Here is a 22,547-nt window from a genome sequence, read left to right as displayed (position 1 = left end):
AGTACAGGCAATATCCAGAAGAGGCTGTGAAGGAGGAAAGAATGAAGGGGGTGAGGGCAAGGATAGTTAATACTGAGAAGAACCACCTGGAAAAGGACTTTTGAAATCTGATTGCACTGAGGAGGGTGATGACCTTTGGAACCTGGAGAGCAGCAGGCTTTCTTGGGTCGAAAGAAGATTCTGACCCTGCAATTCCCTGACCATGTTACAGCAAGAGTGGAGTGAAGCAGCAAGAGACCAAAAATCATGCAAGCCTTGTCCACAGAACTACATTGCAGAGCCAAATGTCTGCAGTATTACAGGCTGGAAAGGGCCTGGTCTTGCTCCTAGAGATAAACTTACAGTTGCAGCTCAAGGTGTATATGTGTGCTCTCTCCTTTGTTCTTAGCATGTGTTGTGAGCATTTCCCCCACCCATCTTGGCAACTAAAGCCCTCATGTTACTTCTTTTTCCTTCTCAAAATACTTCACAATGCAACTCCAAAAATCTCCATCCTGTAGTTGAGTTCTAGAAGAGAGGTTTTTAGGTGGACCTCTCATTGATTTCTCATTGAAGTCAGGGAAGTCTTTGCCTGGCTGGTCAGCTGTGGGTTTTAGTGAACATGCCTAGAGTTAAAAAGGTAAAATTCAGTGGAAGAGTCCAGAGAAAAGTGCCTACCAAGTCTTTTGTAAAAAAAATAGGTGAGTCCTAACAATCTGCTGCCCTTTATATCTTTTTCCTCACGTACCCTTCGTTTTTCCAAACCTCTCCTGTTTAGTATTCAAACCTTACTTCTTTTTTCACTTGCCCTGTAATGTAATTTTTAACACCAGATGTTTTGCACATTACAAAGCTGTAAGAAGCATGACTTGTAGTAATTGCACTGCAATGCCTGGGAAGGATCATGAATCCCTGAGCTTTTGCTCTGTCAGTGATGGTGGTGAGTCATCCTGTAACTTCAGACACTGGATTGCTCTCCCCCTATTTGCGGGTCTGTTGAGTGGAAGATGTGCTTACCTCAGAGGGCTGTTTTGGAGGATTTGGACTTTAAAGCGTCAAAGCCTGCCGCAAGCCTTGTTAAGCATTGCTTAACATGTTTACTAAGGGGTGTGCACAGCCCTAGGATGTTTTTTGTGAGACTCTGCAGCGCTGCAAAACGACCGTATTTTTTCTGAAGACCACGCTGAGTGTTGGGTGTGCAGAGTGATCTGTCGCAACAGGGGAGGAGTGCACACTCCCATGTTGACTAGCAAGCTCAGTACCTGCTCACCCAGGCTGATGCTCTGATCTCCATCTTACTGACATGAAAATTAACACCAGGGCTCTCTTTCTTTTGTTTTAGATCCTGGCGCTCCTGTGAAACTGCCTTGTATGCCAGTTAAACTGTCACCTCCACTACCTCCAAAGAAAGTCATGATTTGCATGCCTTTAGGGGGGCCAGACCTCTCTCTCTCATCCTATTCCACGCAGAAGAGCTCCCAGCAGCCTTTGACCCAACAGCATCACACCGTCCTGCCATCCCAGTTAGCAGCTCACCAGCACCAGCTCCAGTACGGCAGCCACAGCCAGCACCTTCCTTCTGGGTCCAGCACGTTGCCCATTCACCCTTCAGGGTGCCGGATGATAGAGGAACTGAACAAAACACTAGCCATGACCATGCACAGGCTAGAAAGGTAATGGATCAGCTTTTAAAATTACATATTGATGTGCACTATTTTTTGCTAACCTCGGTATCTATATCATCACTTGAGTTATATGCATAGTATTTGAATTAAGTGTCTGCTCTGGGGTCTAACAACTTCAGGGCAGGGTCATTCCCAGAGAAAAAGAAACAGGGGAAGAGCCTTTCCAGGCTTGATTGACAAGCCTGTGGCAGAAAAGAGATAAGGACCAAATTTCCCGAATCCCAGTGTCCTGTTCAAGGAAGCAAATAATAGAATCAGTGGTTAAGTTTTAATAGGACATGCCTGGCTTGCAATATATACTACAGAGTGCATAACTGCAGAGCTCCAATTGTGTGTAGGATTGCTATTATACAAGGAAAGGAAGTGGAAGATTCATAAAAGAGCAATAATAATCCAATGTGCCACTCAAGCAGAGCACCTGATTAGTATTACCAGTTAGCTCGAAACAATCTATGTGGACTTCCTACAAACCCCCCTTAGAGGGGTTTTAATACAGTATTTAAATTATTTCAATTCATTTAAATTAAATTATATGTTTGATCTTAAAATAAGTGTTTGACCCATTCCACAGCAGCTACCTTCTTAGCCATTTGCATCTGAAGGAGAGTGGCACATTTGATCAGAAGTACCTTACCCAGCTTGGGGCTGGTTTTTTTTTACTGCCATTTGTGAATATCTCTGAATGTTGCTCCAAATAGTCTGACTAAATGAAGCATGTTGTATAAATGCAAGCTGTCCTCGTAGACTGAAAGATCAGCAAGCTTTGTAAAATTTATTTCATCTTGTAGGGGAAAACTGAGGAAGTCCCAGAAGAAGAAAGGTACTCCAAAAAAATGACACGTTTTATTTAGTACGAAGGGCAGCTTTGTAGCCAGCTTATTCTAGGAGCATCAGATCATCCTTCTTTTACACAGGAAGATAAAATATTTGGTCTAAAAGACAAAGTGCCTAATGATTTACCCCAATACCTCTTTGTGATAATTTTACCTTCATTATATTGCATAGTTTAAAATAATTGGATTATTGATGGCAAATTCTCCTTACTGCCTGAAAAGCTGTCACTATACCAGAGGCCATCCCACACTGCCATCTTATTTGAGTACCGAAATGGTGATTACATCATGAGGTGAGGGGTGCAGCTTTAGTTTCTACAGCATAGGGGAATTCTCAGCTGGGGAAAAACTGCTAGGACTCTTGAAGGAAATTCCTATTCCCACCAGTAAAAGAACTGTCGAGGTAGAGTTAGGAAGAGCATCCACAATGCCCCTCCACACCATACCCAGTGACTACCCATCTACCTCTCGCATTGCCAGCATGGCTAGTCAGGTGCATCTGCATCTCCCCAAAGCTCAATGCACCAGGCACAGAGGGGTAGCTGTTGTATCCCAAAGGCTCCTTTGGGGCTACACTGCCCAGGCCATGCCTGGCTTTGGTTGGATACCTTCTTGTCTGGCTCACACTGTGCACAGAAGGCACTTTGTTATCCTGAGCTCCATGACATCTCGCAGAGTATGACTTCATTGTGGCATCTGTTGCCCCTCAGCAATGAATGCTCCAATTTCTAGTCATCCATCATGCTTATGTCTACATTTAACTGATTTAAAGAAGGTGATGCTGTTTGTACATAACTATTAATTTGAAGCTGAAGCTCTGCTGCTTGTTAAAAACTGAATAAGGTAAGATTCATTTCCTAATGTGAAGCAATTACCTCCCATTGCAGAAGAAAATAAGAAAAGGTTATGGCACTGATATTTCACATTTAAAATTAATAGGAATACTAGTTCATGGTATTGCAGGCAGTTGATTTTTCATAGCCTTTTTGTGTTGATGAACTATTATTTCAATCATGGATTAATGCATTGACTACTTCAGTTATGCTCCTTGCCAAAACAAATCAATAACTTTTGCATTTACAAGGGAGAAAATAGGGCATGACCGTTTCCTCTGCAACAGCAATTGTTCTTTTTATAGTACTTAGAGGTAAAAGTGTTTCAAACATTTACGTGTCTGTGGAGCTGACACTTGCTGTTAAATTCTTAAATTGCTTTTTCAAGACAAATTGTGAGCTAGGTAAATTTGCTAAGTTTTCTTGAAGATTTGTGCAAATTTTTAAAATGTATTTATTTAACTTGGGAGGGGATTATTTATATCAAATGCCACCATTTTCCACTATTTTTTACAGTAGTTATTTTCCCTTAATTGTATAAAATCTGCATGAAACCCAAAAGAAATTACACTGCAATATTTATCATTGTGCACTTCAGCCTAGAACTCTTGAGGGCCTGTTAAAACTGCAAAGATCCTAGATCTACTTCGCTCTGTTTAAAATTTGGTCGTGTGCTCAAATCTGTCGCATGCATAAGATATGCAGTGACATCCTAATTTCCTGTATGAACTTTACAGTTGCTTCCAAAGTAACAGTGTACTGGGTCACTGCTGTTGGGTCAATAATCTTGAGATCAGAGAGCCTGACAAGTCTCTGAGGCCGCTTCAGGGGAATGCTAAGGTTCATTGGCAGCATTTTTTTTTTTTTTTTGCTGACCTCAGACATTATCTCAAAAGAATCCTACAACATTACAGAATAATTGCCACTCTGCCAAATTGGGTAATTTGGGGTATTATTTAGACTAGTGGGGGTTTTTTGATAAGGAAGGATTATGTAGACAAGTACAGGTTTCTGCTCTAATTTTTTTCTTTTCCTTTGGGAATTTTTCCTTTTCTTCCTTGTGTCTAATTTCTTTTGTCCTATTGCAGTGGAAGCTCCTCAAGGCCATTTAGGCCTTCCATTGATACACACTGAATCCATAACCAGTTTGTGTCAAATCCACATTTTGCCTAGTAATCTTTTATTAGAAGTCACAACTCTTCTCTCCACCAGATCTGTGAGTGTGGACAGGAACAAATAATGAAAGGCTGAAATATCCCCTTCCTCTAGTAATCTGGAATTTTTTTCTTACACAGATAAGGTCTCTGGAATTTGGATAGTCTAACACTGATAGTTGAAATCAGTGCTTTGCCAGTGAGCCACAAGCTTGCCAGAGAAAAATGAGCTCTCCCTCAGGAAGGGCCTGGAAGCCAGAAGTTATTTTGTTGTCTTTGACCTTGAGAAAACCACTGAGCCTCTCTACCTCTATTTTCCCCTCTGCAGGAGTGATTGCAGGTTACTGCCTCACCTAGACCTAGTGCATATTAATAAGTTAATGTCTTGAGGTACATTAAAAGCATGTAATAGCTATTCAAGTCCCAGTTGCTCTTATGACTTAAAATGGCAGTTAATTCCTGGAATTTGTTTTAATTCCATTTTATTACAGACATTATAGAACATTAAGTTCATTTGCACACTTAAGACTTTTGATTGCAAACATTTTGTGGGACTCATAATGTCTATTCATACCCTATTCTCAGAAGGGCAATATGTCCCTTGTCATAGTATGACTATTATGACATGTCATTTGTGCTGCCAGTTTGTCTCTATTTTCCCTGATAAATTACCAGTTTTATTATAGATTAAGTTGAAGCAGAAAAACGTGTAATTTCCACATAACCTTTTTTCTGCAACCTCTGTTGCCAATTTGTGCCCTACTGCAAACGACTTTCCCCTTCATCCCAAAGGGTACATGTCAAGCATTAGTAAAATCTAGATTTGGGCGCTGTTTTTCACCATTTCAGAGTGCATTTTAAGAGTTGGTGAAAATCTGATAAGCCCTGACACCAAAATATGAAGGTTTCATCCTCCTGACTGAAACGAACTTGAGAAGAAAGACCATGCCCCAAAGCTGTGAGTCACAAACAGCAAAGGAGGCTTTAGCAACACTCTCGTGCCACTGAAACGTGCCTTTAATTTTGACTTAGCGAGGCATTTCCTTGGTCTGAAATAGCCTTATTTTATGCCTTGCCCTTATAGTTCTCAGTCTGTCTGGAAAGGTGGCAATTAATTTCAATTACTCTCTGGGCTCATGTAGGGGAGCAGCTGAATCAGGGCCTCTATTTGTTCAGCGTAGGTACTAAAGAACTGTTAAGTGGCAATATCTCACTTCTGGCTGGAATTGCCTATGTGGCAGAGCAGTGAAAAAGACAGTGTGTGAGACCAGTTCCTCTGAGACACTCAGCCCAGCTTCAGACTGTAGATTTACGAAATGAAATGCATTAGACATTACTGTCAGTGTCTTGTAAATCTTATAAAACATATTTGAGTCAGAAAGCATTTATCTTCCATAAAACTTGTCAAGAGAATTACCTCTTGTCTAAACTTTAGCATTGCCTAAGGATAGAAACACTTAATATTTATAACTCTGCCTTCTCTCTCTGTCTCTCTCACACATGCCTGTAGTGGAAACATATATACGGTGGTTTAAAGTTTTTTCAGATTTTTTTTTTTAACTGTTAAGTACAGAAAAGTGTACTATGGATCTGAAAACATGCTGATAAAAATGTAACCTTTTACTCCAAAATCAAAGGGCTTGGGATGACAGATGAGAAGTGTGGGGGTTTTTTCCACTAGATTTTACAGGAGGGATTTAACTTTTTTCTTTTTTGATTTTATCTGTACCATGAGTCCCTCATAATCTTCAAATGAGATTTTTCATTAAAATATTTTCTCACTAGAAATGTTGCAAGCTATAGTGATGTAACTTTTTTGCTGTTTTGATCACATAAAGATGATGCAGCAATAATTGCAAGCGCTTGTACTAGTAAGCTATGAATTATTCAAATCCATGTGTTAACATGCATTTATCTTCTTGAAACAAGTTCTTGCTTCACTGTAGCTTCGTTCTCTAATTTTGTTGCAAAACTGATTTTAAAAGAGCTGTTTCAAATAATAGTGTGTTTTTTGGTGAATAATGCTGAAAAATTTTGTGGTGTAGACCGCCTAACCATGTGAGAGTTTTGCTAATGATCCAGGGGAATTTATACTCAATGGACATATCCAGTGACCTTGATTCGTCTTTCTTAAGTATACTGCAGTACTGCACGTATTTCATAAGTGCTTTGCTTAGACAGCTGACTTAGTCAAAATGCAGTGGAAAAGGCTGATTTTAATCAAGAACAACACAAAACACCAGGAAAAATGAGGGGCTTAAAATAGAAAGTAGTATTATCAAGAAAATGGATGATTCAGAAAAATTACAATGAGATGAGAAGCTGTCTATTTCTAGATCACTAGTTCAAATAAATATCCTCTGTGGTAACTTGTAAGTCTTGTTGCCATCTGATTCCTGCTTGATAACCTAAATTGATGACTCACTTTGATATCTGTTACCCTATGTACACACCCCATAAGGATGCATCTGTAACCTTCATCCATCCTTCACAGAACAGGAAAGCACAAAATAGTCCTGGATGCTGCACTACTTTTTGCTCCTTTCATTTGTACTTCCAGAAGGGGCTCAGTGAACTTGTACTTACTCTCTGTGTATGTATTGTTTTAGAATTAACTGAACGATCCAGTGGTTATGTGCTCACTATTGGAAGGATTTTTTTTGGTTTTTTTAACAATGTTAATGGAACTTCACAGTATTATAGTTTCTCTCTGAAATTTGATTTCCTGCCTTTTCTCATAAAAAGACTTATTCAAAAATTAGGTTACAGGGAAAACAGATTAAGTTCACAATATTAAAATTCTTAAGGTATTTCAATAAATTAAAAATTAGTTGAAAATTTTTAAGTATTGTAGTACATTGATGTGTCATTTATGAGAATTCAGCTGATGAATTTTAAAACTACATTGGGGATAAAGTTTTTGGGGTCAAACTCATTGAAGTCTAATACAAAAATTCAAAAGCCAGTTATTCATGAATCTTTCTTACTTTGTGATACAAAACATGGACTATCACTAAGAAAATGGATTTTCTCTTAAAGGCATCCAGTAAAGCTCTGCACCTCATTGTTGGTTAGTCGGCAATAGTAAATGTTTGAATTAACAATATTATTTCTTTGAAGCTGAATATGATAATAACAGCATGGTTTGGTTTGTTCACAGGATCCAAAGCCTTTTCTTCCCCTTAATCCCTAAGCATATTGTGAACTAGCATTATATCCCAAGAACTATATCTTTAGAAGCCTTTTGTGATGTTATCTGGCAGCCATTTAAGAGTCCGTGTTAATTTTAGGGCTAGAAGAAAGCAAAGTTTTTCATTTGACTCAGTAGAAAACAATTTAAATCATTTCAAGATGCAGAATGACTGGTATTCAGAGCAGGCTAAAATATTCAAGGGAACTGAGGCTGCTCAGTACCTGTTAAGGGGAGACCCAAATTTGTGTGCCTCCAGGTCAACTTGGCCAGCACATCTGCATTCACACCTGTGTTCTTCTGGAAAGTAAAATGGGAGTTCAACATATAGAGGATGTCCAACAGACAAACGTTCCCCGTTTTTCATATAGCTGTTGCCTCAGCTGGGAATTGAGAGGGTGGTTTCTGCCGTCTCACAAATAAACCTGAGCTGACACCATCTTTGCCTGCCGGCCTCTCATTGTGGTTTCACACTGGAAAAGCAACACGAGCTATTAGATAAAAATTGGTTGGGAAACGGGGTTCTGTCTCTGACTTTTCCTTCCAGCTTTTGTTTGACTTTGATTTTCACCTCCTCATGTTCCTGTTCCCTATTTCTGTTGATATGTTCCTAGGTAAAGGGGCTTTGAAATCAACACATAAACAGAATAGGTGGTAGCAGTACTGAACACAAGCCTTAATCTAATGAGCTGCAGAAAATAATCACACTGTGACAAAAGAAATATATTAGCTCCAATTCTCACTCATCTTCAGCACCTGGCTGGATAAGCAACCCAGGCAGGAGAAGAGATATCATCATGGCAGACCCCCCCAGTATATAATTGTTCTATCAGCAAACAAGCCTCTCAGGTTTTAGCTATTTCCCTGGTTACTCTCACCTACTCCCAAACTCTCTTTTCTCCAAGCCCAGTTCCACATGCTCAGCCCCCTGCACTTAAGAGAACTGTGCCCTTGCTTTCCCCTCAAGTTAATCAACATCATCTTGCCTGAGGAGTTTTCCCTCTGCCTTTCTACAGTTATCTCCTACAGTGTGTACATTTCCTTCTTCCTGGTCTTATTCCACCTTCGCATTCAGGTGAGACATTTTCTCCTTACTGCCTGCACACCAGTGGAGAGGTCACACAGACACCAGGTTGAAGGCAAGCTTACCACCCTGAGTAGATGGTCATGAGGTATTTGTCGCAGATCTTCCTCCTGGCTGTCAGTATTTCTGCCTGCATGCTTTCCTACCTCTCCCTAATAGTGTTGTACCCTAAATCTTGGTGTTCTCAGTTTAAACCCACTAGATGTCCTGCTGGTCTTGAAGGTCTTTCTGTTCTCATTTCTTCTTAAAAAGGGATGGAAGACCACTACTTTCCTAAACACAGTGAGAGAAGTAACTCTGTCTTTCATTGAGCTGTTTCCTTTAGTTTTATTAATTTGTTTTTCTTTCCCAACAGCTCTGGTTTACACACAGGTGACAGTGTTACAAAAACAGGACCTGGGGGCCTTCCAGACATGAGACAAGTGCCAACTGTTGTGATCGAATGCGATGACAATAAAGAAAATGTGCCTCATGAAACTGACTATGAAGATTCTTCCTGCCTCTATCCAAGACAGCAAGAGGAAGAAGAGGAAGATGAAGAGGAGGATAACTCGTTATTTACAAGTAAGACTCATTCCATCTTTCCTTTCTCACGTGTTTAATTTTCAATCTGAACTTACAATACACAAGGGAAACAAAAGGCCTGTGTACTTTCTTTCTTGACTGTGGCTTTTGCATCTCTCAGGGCTATGTGGAGATGCTAATCCAAAATAAGAAGTAGTATGAATTTATAATGATTTCCCTAATCCACATGAATCCCCATCTGGGTAGCTCTCAGACTAAAGTCAAATGACTAGTATTGGCTTATATTAGTTCACTTAGAAATTATGGCTTAATTTTCCCAAATGTGCACATACTTTGAAAGGGGTCCCAATCAGAAGATTTGGCTCAGACAAGAAGAGGTTAATTGACAGTCATATCACAATTACAGACTGGGAAGGGACCTGTGGCCCCTTCCTGACCTCTCTAAGAAAACCCACCTCCTGATTCAGCGTGATCACAGGACTCTCCCATGAAGATAAGATACAGTACTTTGCATACAATAACTGTTTGTCATCCTACACTTTGACCTGAAATTTCAGGCCCCTGGATTTAATTTTTTCTGAAAACTGGAAGCAGTACTATCAAACAACACCCTTTTTGAAACGCACAAAAAAGATACTAAAACAGGCATATTTAATCTTCCCAGGCCCCTCCCTTACCCTGCAAGTGAAATTAAGCAGTATTTGCTCTTAAACCTAAAAACAGAGCAGAACTGCACTCACACTCTCCTGCCAAAGGCCAAAACCTCTCATGGATTTGTCTCTCTCTGTCTGTTTGTGTCTGTCTTCCTTGCTCAAACTGCTTTGGATACAAGCCTCAGAAAGCAAGCTTGAGCCATGAAAGGCCACTTGTTTTCACAGTGTCTTTATCACTGTCTGGAAAGCAGTGTCAGTTAATGTGCATGGAGTTCTGTGCTGATTCTGACTGACTTTTGATTCTGTCTAGTGCTAGCTTAGATGTCTTGATATCACATTGCAGGAGACACTCAGATACCTCTCTCTTCTAACATGCTGTAACTCTGATGCCTGGCCAGATTCTGAGGTCAAAGTTATTCATTACATTATGTGGTTCAGAAACTGTGCTAGAGAAAGCTACAGATGCTAGTAGCAATTTTGAGACAAGTCCTTCTTCTCCACTCCCCTCTATGGAGCAATATATTAATTTCTTTTTCCTGTATACCTACCAATTTCAGCTTTTCCTTATTATGATATAAACTGAGGTTAATTGAGCACATGAAGTTAATGACATCCCTTTTCCCACAGGCCACACCAATGTAAACGAGAGCCTCATATCCTCTCTTGGCTAGTTCTTCTTTGCCAGTTGCATGCTGTAATGAAATGATGACACCTCTTTTGGCAGAGCCTCTCATCTCTCCCACAGGTTCCCTGGCAAGGAAAATCTGCAGGAAGGACTCTTTAGCAATCAAACTAAGCAACAGGCCTTCCAAGCGAGAGCTGGAAGAAAAGAACATCCTCCCCATGCAGACTGATGAAGAGAGGCTCGAACTAAGGCAGCAGATTGGGACAAAGTTAACAAGGTAAGAGGCAACCATTTTTCTTCACTCTTGCTTTTGGAAATACGTGGTGGGATGCAGTTTTTATCCTTAGTCTTTAAACTTTAGAGATCTGTCACAATGTTCAAGAGGAAAAGCCATGACATTATTTCTGCTCCAGTAAAACTTCCCATACAACTCCCTGGTTCATTTTCCTGGCATATGCTATGTGAACTTTGATTATGTTAAATATCAGTATGAGCTGTGTGGATTTGTTTTTGGGTTTTTTTTTGGTGCATCACTGGGAAATATTCAGCTTTGGTAACATTTTGGACTGTAGCTGCAGGTGCCATTTTATAAGCTATTAGTTTGGCCAACAGGCAGAGGTATAACTTTCTCTTCTCACTGCATCTCCATGAGTAGCTGAGACTTCTTTCTGGTCCAAAATACTTAAGTCCTTCAGTATTTGCCTTGTTGGGTCAGGTTGGACAGATTTACCCTGTCTAGATACTTTCTTCTTCTTCATAGCAGTGTTACTCACCAGCTGTAATGGCTTTCCATATTGCATGGGGTATGAAGGGGTGGCCATTAAATGTGGAAGATTTCTGAAAAAAAAATTAGTAAATTGAGGCCGATAGAAACCTCTAAGAATCTCCTACCCTCCAGCCATGATTTCTGTAATCAATTTTAGCACCATTATGTTGTCAGCTTGGTGGTATGTAGAGCTGGTGAATGCTGTTAGTCACCATCCAGTGTGACTCTGAGAAAACCTCAAGGAGATGACGAGACAGTTGTTGGGAATTTTCTTGTGGGTTTTATTTTTTTATTTTTAGGGTGGATAAGGGGGGAACACTGTTACCATGTTGTGGAGATAGGATGAATAGGAGCTCCTGGTAAATACCACTTTCGGCATTTTATTTACTTTTTTCCATGGCTTTACTCTTTTTCATTTATCACCTACTTGGAATAAAGTTACCACGTCTTTCCAATCTATCTTTGAAAGTCTTTGTGCTGGATCATGCTTAGCCTACTCCAAGACCTGTCTAATTTTTCAGTATTCTTGTTGAGGGGCCTCTGCAATCATGCGCAAAATATGTAAGATGGTACTACACTGTTGCTGGTGGTGTGATTTTTCAGTTCAGTCTTTATTCAGTCTAATACCTTGTCAGACTGTAGCTGCACACGAAACTCTGGGTCCCAAAGAACAGTACAGGACAACAAGGTCCCAGTGTTTATATGATTCATTTTGAAGAGTTGAAATTTTTATCTCTTAGCATATCTCACTGCTTGACCTTGCAATGACATTGGACAGCATTTCCACTGTGTTGCCCATTTGACTAAATTACCGAGGTCTCTCCAAAGTTTTCCAGCTCTGGCTGATGAAGGAAAGTAGTGTCATTTACAAGTATTGATTCTGCACAGCTCACTGTGCCCCAGGTCTTTTTCATTACATAAGTGTTTTATTTCTCACATCTCCAAAACCTGCTTTTTCCGCAGTTAAGAATGTTTCTTCAGCATATGCCTTTTTAACAAGGGAAGATAATTTTGGCAATACCCAAACCCCTTCCTGTCTAAGACCCACATTCTCATAATGTTGTTTTTTTTTTCCCCAGTTGCAGCTCTGCTAATTCAGTCTGAGCCATAATACTTGATCTTGTCTTCTAATATTGCCCCTAGGACTTAGGGGCAATCACAAATAGTTCAAATAATTAAAACTGTGTATATATGAGTTAAAAAAATAGCTGAGCTGAATGAAAATGTTTCCTTCACACTTTATCTAAGTGTAAAATCACTGAAACTGGTAGAATTTCACAAGCCTTAACTGGAATGGTACAGTTGCCATTTAATTGACCTTTTAATTACTAATATTTACAACTTAGCATCTCATCCTTTTGAGCAATTGAAAACAGTGAAGAAATAGGAGAACAGAACAATTCTGCTCATCTTTAGTATGAAAGAAGACACAGACATTTCAGCAGCAGGCAGGGAGGTGCCTGTCTTACCACTGCTTTGTATCTAAATGTAATGTATCCATGTGCACAGACAGTTGAATATTACATTAAAATAGAATATTTCAATTTGAACAGTATTTCTTTACTGTCCAGACTTCATTACTGAATCCATCCTTTGCTGTTGCTCGATAATTGTCACACAGTGATGCAAATGCCAAGCAAAATTAAAGTAGTGAAGCATTTATAGTCCTTAGAGAAGATGCTAGATGCAGACTATAATTGCAGCTGGCAATTTTGGATTTCAGAGGGATTTGTACTGTTCCACCAATGGTCCCCTAGGGTTTAAAATAGCCAACCAATCAGATCACATATGCTACTTACAGAAGTAAAAAATGCAGAATAAAAACTTCAGCATATAGTTATTGTCTGTAATGGATCAATTAATTTTCACCAAGAGGCTGATTAGGATACTTCAGTATTTATGCATAATCCTCACAGTATTTAGTTTGGAAGAGTTCATTGGCTGCCACATTTGGCAGATCAGAATTTAGTACTATAAAGAGGATGTAATTTTTAAAGATGCTTATAGCCAGGCATATTGAGATTGGCCGCTGACATATTGTGTGGGACCAAAATCGTCCCAGGTGTAGTTCCTCCAGCGTTATTAGAGTCACACCGGGAATCAGTTTGGCAGAGAACGGTCTGTTCAGATCCTGTTTAAATGTAGCTTGCAACCTCTGAACCTAGAGTTAGTCCCAGGAAATTGTTATGACTCTATTCTTGCATCCACCAACTGGAAGAGGGACTCCAGAGCAGATTTCATTGTGTTGCCTGTTTCCCATGCTGGAGGGTGGTGCCTTGACTTACACCAGACCAGCTGTAAGGTGAGGCTGCAGGGACTGTATCTTATAGCAGGATCTGGCCCATTACACACCTAAATGTTAGTTCAGCCATGAGATAAAATCACTGTGCTTATCATAGAAACATTTCACATAGTGAATTAAGATGCAGAACTTCCAGCTCATAACCACATGTGACTTGGGGATACTAAATGGGTGCTGGAGGCCATGTTCTTGTCTGCTAAAAACCTTTACAGCTCCATTAACTTCTACTCTGAAGTACACGTATCCTACAAGAGGCTTTCTAAAGCACTCAAGTCTCTTTTGAGTCTTTTAACCCCCCAACTCTTGTGAAGGTGCTCATTAGCAATTAGATACAGGAGTATTATAGCTGAGATATTGGTCCTCTGCTTTTCAAGAACACACGACAGTGTCTTTGTCTTCCCTGAATTGTTTCCATCCTGGCTTTTCCTACCCGCTGGAATAGGATAATAATACCAAAACAGTTTGGTAATCCAGTGGTTATCATCGTGTTGCTAATAAACAGTGTTAAGGGAAGTTCTTGATATGCACAGTATTATTACTGGTCAGCATCATGTCTGTCTCATCAGCACACTCCTACCCACCTTGGGGCAGAGGGCAGGTTGACTGTAGGTCAGGAGTCAGAGGAGGCACGTAACAGGCAAGCAGTGCTCCTCAAGGACTGCTACCCTTCACTGGCAGGTGCCACAGGCAGCCCAGTAAGATTTTGCAATCTAGTAAGAGTTTGTGCTGTGCTGCTGCCAAGAGCTGTTAGTTGTAGGGATCGTGTTTAACCCAAGGCCATGCCCAGTGTGAAAGCAAAGAGACATGAGGTCGGGGAGCAGCCCTCTGCACATTAACAAAATAATAAAATGAGAAACAAATAAGGAATAAAGTAACAAACTACCTATTGCCAGTCTCGTGACTTTGAGGGATGCTTTTCCTGTTGATCAACTGAATCCTGTGTATCACTGTGTATGTTCTGCTGGCTTTAAATGTTCTGCTTGCCTTAAAGCAGTGAATCAGTGGCAAGCTCATCTATCAGATGTACAGTAGAGCTCTGCACTGGTTTTTCTATAGCCCTGGATTTATTCACTACAATACAGGGTGCTGTCCTTGCACAAGCAAGTGGAAAATCTTGATCTGAAGCAATATAAATAATGTATTGCAAGTATCATGAGGCAATAGATCACAGAGACACTCTGTGTGTGCATATAGCTCTGAATAAGTACACTTGAGATACGGCCATGCACACCTGCTGGATGTGTTTATAGTCCCATTGATGCTTTGGAAATAGTACCAAGATGTCTGTGACTGAGAAATGTAGCATGAGAAGTCATAAAACTTTATGGAGTGGCAGGTTTGACAGATGATGGTCACCTACTACCTTGTTCAGAAAGGTAATCTACTCTATGCATTCCCTGATCAATACTATATCTTCCTCAGCTGTACTGAAAAAAGCTGCTTAGAAACAGAAATCCTGCGATGAAATGAACCTGGTGAATTCCCACAAGTATAAAAAATTACCATTGATTTTTTTTTTTTTTAAATGTCATGAGGCTACCTAAAAGGTTTTTGGACTTGTTCAGATCAGGTACTAGAAAGAATAAGAAAGAAGAGCAGAAAATAGGACAGTCTGGGAAAAGGATTGCACCTTGAGCATCACCAGGAAAGTGACAGATAGTACCAGTGCTGAGGAAGTGTCAGTCTTAGAGGCTTGCACAGTTGTTAGAATGCACTGCAGTTCCTTCAGAGATCTAAGGGGACTGAATAGTCTGAAGTGATCATTTTTATTTACTAAAATTTAGGCTGTGAAGAGACTCAGCTTTTTGAAATGATTAATTATTTAAACAGTGTTGCAGTTCCGTTAAGGGGAGGGTTTATTCAGCCAGAGGATGGCAGCATGATGGTCCCCACTGAGCGTGGCTGAATCTCCTCGTGGCTGTTCCCTATCTGGTGCTGTGGAGGGCATTTTGTGCCCTCCCCATCTCCGAGTCATTTAGGGATAAAAAGAATGGGCAGACAGCAGGATTAGGCTTTATTCATAGACCTCGTTTTGTTGGGTAACGTGAAATAATTTCTTCCTAATTACATTTGACGTCTGCAATTCTCACACTTATTGTTAGCTTCCAGTAATGAGGGAAAAGCAAGTGCCTAAAGCAAGAGCTCATCCCTGACGGCAGCACGCAGGCGTACGTGTGTGCCTCCTGCCTCCTCACATGTCGGGCGCTGGGGATAAATCACACGGAAAATGGGATTGTGGTAAACAAGCTCATCTAAATCCTGGATTAGAGGGGACAATGCGACAGCGCTAGATACATGAATGGGGGTGACTGAGAAAAGCTGCAAAGGGCTGAGCCTGGGCTTTAACTGTGATGGTAGCTAGGGAAAACGGCATTTTTTCACTTTTAGTTTTGCTTCAGAGGAAGCTCTTCGTTTGTGGAAACCCCAGGGGAGCTATCTAAATTGACCTTAGCATCTGGAGGAAGGCAGAAAAAGCAGGTGATTATTTATGGGTGACAAGCTGAAACTGAGCCATCACTACACATCTGGGCTCAACCACTGGGAATAAATACTCAGAGCAGAACAGGTCTGAGTTCTGCATGTGGGTACAGGTGGGAGATGGGCTCTTTTCTGTGATCTATGTCCTGGTGAGCTCTGTTGTGCTGAAAAGAAAGGTGGCTTTGTAGTTAAAGTACTCTGAGAAGTCTGCATCTTCCATGAGCTTTCCAGCCCCAGGCAAGCCACTGAAAGAGACACATGTACACACACACACACACACACACATATATATATATTTAAGGTATTTTGGGGGGGTCTCAAAATGTAAATGTGTCTATGAACTTTGCTGTCTATGACAGTTGGTCAAGTAGTGGAATTTTCCAAAGTTTGTGTGCTTTGGAATAAAAACACCCAGATACCAGGATCTCTTTAGACATCTAACTCTGTGTTTCAGTAGGATAAGTATCCGCATTTCTGAGCGCAGTTTGTGCTTGTCTCTTTGTATTAGGAATTTGTATTTATCTCCATGGCTAACATGATCCTTCATCACAGAAAAAGGCATGTCTAACATCATGAATGATGCTATTACTATTGTTTTGATAGTTGTTTTGCATTTGATAACCAGCAGCATGAGTTTGCTTCCTCTGAGTAATTTGGTTTGGCAAAAGGTCAATGGAGCAATCAAGGGAAAGGGGAGGTGACAGTGTCACTGCAAAACACATCACCTCTTAGTGCTTTCTCCTATGGGGGATGGTCAGTCTCCTTAACCTTTGCAGCTCCACCTTGGAATGGGATGAAACCCTGCCCCCAACAGTTTTGCTGAACCAGAGCCAGCAGATGTTTTGTTATTTATGAAAGCAGAGCCTCACAGAGTGGATATAGTCTGTCCTTGGGCAAACATGTCTCTCCATGTTAGAAGGTGGAGCTCCAAATGTAAAGAGACGTTTTATTTATTTTACTATAAAGGAGGAGGAAAGTTGTGCTGAGGAGGGAGATGATTTTAATGGTAGGCAACAGGCAGCAGGAAGCGACATTTGAGGGCAAGGTCTCCCCAGAGGCACCCACGTGACCACTGATGAAATGGAAAGTGTTTTCTCCATGTCAGAAGTTCATTTCAGTAAGAGATGTCACCAGCCCAGAAAGGAATTTCTTATTCCTGGGGTCTGTCACTGCTCCCCACTGCCTTCTCTCATGGAAGCAGTTCAAGTCACGCCACACTGTCATTGCAGCATCTGTTTCTCCCATCCTATCTCTGCAGAAGTCAAGGCAGAATATATTATGGGGTCACAATTTCGCCTTCACATTTCCTATACTCTTCAGCCCCCTGACACAGTCTGTATTTGCAGTCTAATTCAGGCTGTCAACACAGCTGAGACAAATATATTAAATCTACCTTAATTTCCTTTGTCGTCTCAGTGAGGTGTGGTATCCTTCATTTTCTGCCCCAAATTGATTGCAGTGTTGCTTTTAGTTGTCAAACTACTGTCAGCTTTTATCTAAGAGGAAGCCACATTTCTCTGCTGGGCAAAATAATTCACAGTGATATAATGCAAGCTTGTGGCAGTAGCAAAATAATGTATTTTGGTAATAGAACTAGTCGTATGTCTCCAGTAAACAAGAGGCCACATGGAGTCCATGCAGTACTCTCTTTTGAGTAAAAGAATGGCATTAATAAAAACAGGTGAAACAAACACAAGCAAGGAAGTAGCTAGTTCAAAATATTATATTCTGCCTTTAAAAATTAAGGTGGTTTGTTGTTTTTGAGTTTTTCTCTTGCTGGTTAATACTGACAATTTTAGGTCAGCTCCATAAAGAAGTAGCTCATAAATTTCCACTTTGAAAGAAATCTAACCACAGATCTTCATATTTTCTGTCTGCTGATTGTGGGGAGTTAATCACAAACACAACAGTTGCTTAGCTTGGATCACCTTGTAATTTCTGTAAAGGAAAAAAATCACATGGCAGTACAAGTAAATAAAAGAAGCAGAATGGTAGGAATGAATTTCATTTTATAGGCTGATGATTGTAAAATGGAGGAATTGCTCTTTAAGCAAAATGTTTAACCTCTCTCAGAAGTTACAGTTTGCATTTCCCCCCTCCCCGCCCCTTCAGTGTATTGTGGCCTATTTGGCAACACATGTGCAGGAGATTTAATACAGGCAATCCTTGTAAAGCAGTCAAACACATAAACACAATTTTTTATCCTGACTCCAAATGGCTTTTAAATGTATGTGTGCTCATATATGTGCACCATGGCTATTACTAGGAGTACAAACAGGACTGCTAGGGAAATAAGTCTAGCTTGTGTACATGGTCATTTGTCTTTGTCCAGAAACTTAAGAGTTTCGCATGCAGCCTATTGTATGTGAGTAAACAGAAGTGACTTTTTGAAAAGTAGCAAATAAGATTTAATGTTTTATAGGTTTGTTTTATATGGGACTAAACGTCTTTTGGACAAATATACCAAGAGAGCAATTATACTTACCATTACACCTGGCACCATTGTGTGAGGTTGGAATTTTGCATATTTTCTGTAAGATAGAGGGTTAACACAAAGATAACTTACAGATCAATAAGGGCTTTTTTGCATACACACAGAAAAATTACAACCAGTCTTTTAGAGGCAAGTTTTGATGGGAATTAAGCTCCTGTTTCAGTGCACTGGGATTCATAAGCACTGCACAGACCATATGTGGGAATTAACCAAACCCCTTAGCCTCAGACCTGACCACGTAAAATTACCATTTATGTTAATAACTTTAGTGAAGAGAACACATTCTCCTCTGTGGTAGACCACATCAATGTGTTTCTAAGTGTGCAGCCTATAATATTCATTGCTTACCTTTCTGACAATAAGTAACTTTCAAGCCAGCAAACTACAGGGAAAGCACATTAGCACCAAGATAAATTCAGTAACTTGCTTCTTCACAGACATCGCTGAATTCAGGAGGCAGCAACACTACTGGTAATGAATAATTAATAAAACAAGCATTCAATGTATTGTATTTGCTAAATGAGCAAGCATCTATAATGTCAGCTCGACTATTTATCCTGAAGGATATTGGAGTTTTTCAGCATACTGGGAAAGTCTTCACAATTTCCTTTATTGCAGTAATCAAGACAGAAATGGTCTTCCTGTCTCCCTGCAATCAACTGGCTTTGATTTAAAAGGTAGCCTTGCAGGCAGGAGACCCTGATCTCAGACAGCTGGGGCTGCAGAGGTGCCAGCCTGCTTCTCCAGTGGGGAACAGGAATGGTTCCTGGACCAGGGCCCCTTCTCCTCTGCAAGCTCAAGGACATCAGTTACCTGGTGGGATGGTTGCCCCCAAACCCTGTAGGGGGAAGCAGGCAGGAGGTTCTTAGGTTCGTATTGTCATAGAATGGTTTGGGTTGGAGGGGACCTTAAAGATCATCTTTCCCTTCAGAGATTCTCCAGTTGATCCCAAAACCTCCCTCTGCTTCTTTCAGGAAAAGGAGTGGCTGATGCTCCAGGGGTAGAACATCTCCTGAAACTCTTTCCTTTTTCCTAGTTAGCAGCTGCCTGTAAATGCCTGGTATCCTTCACCCTCAGGTTAGGACCATTCACCCTTCCCTTGTTTGGGCAGACATAAATGATGAGATAGAGAGACCTAGGCAATTGCCACCATCACAGAGCTATGTGATACTCCACCATTTCATCTTCCCCTCAGACTAGACTAGCAAAGAAAATCTAATACTCTACTGCAGTCAAGAGCTTCCAACATTTTGCACTGCACTGTTTCATGACAGCGAAGGGCTCCATTGAGGTTTCAAATGTAACATGACAGATTAAAAAAGGCTCAGCAGCAGTGAAAAGATATGATATTTGCCTCTGAAACCCATCACATATGACACATTTTTGGGAGGTGCTTTTATTTGCCCTTGTCTTAACTAATTCTTCTCTTCAGAGTCTTTATTCTGTCCTTTTTCTTCCTGTATTTTGGTAGTGCAAGTATCCCCCCTCCACCCCATCTTGATTCAAGATACTGTGCAGCACTTGGCCTCAGTTTGAAGGATTTTGGAGCAAATGTAAAGACAGTGATGGGGAAATGCAGGGCATCAGTGAGGGAATACCAGGCATGACAGCTCACTTGTCTCAACATCTTCCCTGATTATTGCACACTTGACTGCCTCAGGTTTGATTCTCCCACCTGCCCATCACCATACCTTGCCTTACTCTCAGCTCTGTGCACTTGTCACTAAACATGTCATGTTTTAACAACTAGGGCACATGTTAAAATCTTCCAGAGAACAATGCTCCCTCACTATTCAGCATAAAGGTATATCTGAAAGGATGAATTTGACCCAGCATTACTAAAAATTCAGTGCCATCCTTATTTTCTTTAATATTTCTTTGCTTGGTCATGGCAACTGGGAGAAGTCCTCCCAGACAAGGAGGAAAGCAAATGTCACTCCTATATTCAAGAAAGAAGAGTCAGGGAATTATAGGTCAGCCAACCTCACCTTGATCACTGGGAAGGTGATGGAACAGCTAATCCTGGAGAATTAGGCACGTAAAGGACAAAAAAGTCATAGTAGTAGTCAACATGGATTCACAAGGGGAAGGCATGCTTGATCAATGTGATGAACTTCTACAGTGAAATGACTGATCTGGTAGACAAGAGGGGAGCAGTAGATAATGTCTATGTAGTCTTCAGTGAGCCTTTCAACATTGTCTCCCATCAGATTCCTCACTCGTCCAAGTGTGGGCTGGATGGGCAAATGGATTGAAAACTCTGAATGGCTGGTCCCAGAGGCTGGTGTTGAATGGCACAAAGTCCAGTTGGACTCCAGTAATTAGCAGTCTACCCCACGAGGTCGATACTGGGTCCAGTCCTCTCTAACATCATCCATTAATGATCTGAATGATGGGCAGAGTGTATCCTCAGCAAACTTGCTGATGACACCAAGCTGGGAGGAGTGGGTGATGCACCAGAGGACTCTGCTGCTATCCAGAGGGACCTTGACAAGCTGGAAGAACAGGCTAACAGAAGTCTCATGAAGTTCAGCAAAGGCAAGTGCTAAGTCCTGCACCTAGGAAGGAACAACCCCATGCACCAGTGTATGCTGGGGACCGACCAGCTGTAGAGCATGTAGAAGCAAAAGGATCTGGGGGTCCTGATGGACACCAAGTTGGACATGAGCCAGCAATTTGGCCTGGTGGGGAAAGATAGGGCCAGTGGTATCCTGGGCTGCATTAGAAAATGTACTGCCAGCAGATCAAGGGATGTAATCTTTTCCCTCTACTGGGCATGGGCGAGGCCACATCTGGAGTGCTGTGTCCACTTCTGGCTCCTCTGTAGGAAAGAGATATGGGCATATGTGAGAAAGTCCAACAAAGGGCCACAAAGATGATAGAGATGATGAACTGGAGCATCTCTTCTGTGGGGAAAGGCTGACAGAGCTGGGACTGCTGGGCTTAGATAAGAAAAGGCTCAGGGGATCTTACCAATGTGTATAAATACCTAAAGGAAGGGCACAAAAGGGGCAGAGCCAGGCTCTCCTCAGTGGTGCCCATTGACAGGATCAGAGGCAACAGGCACAAACTGGAACACCGAAACACGATCTTTCCTGAACATCAGGAAACATTGTTTTCCCTGTGACAGTGACCAAGCACTGCCACAGCTTGCCCAGGGAGGCTGTGGAGTTTCTCTCCTTGGAGATATTCAGAAAGTCTTTTGTGCATGATCTTGGCTCTGGTGGCCCTGCTTGAGCAGGGGCGTTGGACCAGATGAACTCCAGAGATCCCTGCCAACCTCCACCATTCTGTGAGAGCACAAGTTATCAAAAGAGCTGACAAAGTCAATGTGTATTAGCAACATCTTTGCCTTTTGAAGTGTATGGCTGGGTTTTTTTGTGTGTGTGTGCCTTTGGCACTGCAGAGTGGCCAAGTTCTGTCTCAGACTTCCCAAATCATGACTCCTTTCACTCCCCCGAGTCTAAGGTGGATATTTTCATAAAGCTATTCTGATGCAATATTTGACAAATTTCTCTTGCTTTGGGTTATTGCACAATGGCTGTGCCAGCGCAGACAATTTAGCCAGGTCACAAGCTTTGACAAATGCTTGTCTATGACATGTAGACCATAAAATTCTCTAGCTTACTTCAGTCCCAAGAGAATATGGGGTTAGCCCTTGAAACCAAACTCCTTGTGTTGTGCTCTATGGAAAAAAATTACCAGGCCCCAGTTTCTAAACAAGAACATCTCACAGACATGCTGTGTTTGCATGGAAATCAACTCCAGACACCAGCTTCCCTCAACATGCATTTCTCTCAGCCATGCACCTCTCCATCCCCTCAGTCTACCTCTGCCTTAGCAAAAAAAAAAAAAATTAAAAAAAACAAACCAGAGTCCCAGTTTCACTTCCAAGAGTTTTCAGTTTCCTTGCACCCTTTTCTCCCTTTCTAGCTATTTGAAGCAG

At 41.1% G+C, this 22,547-nt stretch overlaps 1 protein-coding gene across 8 annotated transcripts in view; it reads left to right on the top strand.

Moving 5' to 3' along the window:
* The window catches only part of PHACTR1 (phosphatase and actin regulator 1), a 302,786-nt gene that overhangs the window by 249,104 nt on the left and 31,135 nt on the right, over positions 1–22,547 (top strand). For all 8 annotated transcript variants that reach the window (XM_027891638.1, XM_027891637.1, XM_027891641.1 and 5 more), the window contains 3 exons: positions 1,322–1,652; positions 9,114–9,322; positions 10,682–10,838. In XM_027891638.1, coding sequence (XP_027747439.1) covers positions 1,322–1,652; positions 9,114–9,322; positions 10,682–10,838 — 697 coding nt within the window. The remainder of the gene's footprint in view (positions 1–1,321; positions 1,653–9,113; positions 9,323–10,681; positions 10,839–22,547) is intronic.

This window comes from Empidonax traillii, unplaced genomic scaffold (genome assembly GCF_003031625.1).
Source record: "Empidonax traillii isolate 1590-97213 ecotype Southwest subspecies unplaced genomic scaffold, ASM303162v1 scaffold324:size701061, whole genome shotgun sequence".
In the NCBI taxonomy this organism is placed as follows: Eukaryota; Metazoa; Chordata; class Aves; order Passeriformes; family Tyrannidae; genus Empidonax; species Empidonax traillii.
Note: the sequence above shows the minus strand (reverse complement) of the source record. Positions and strands in the feature narration are given on the sequence as shown.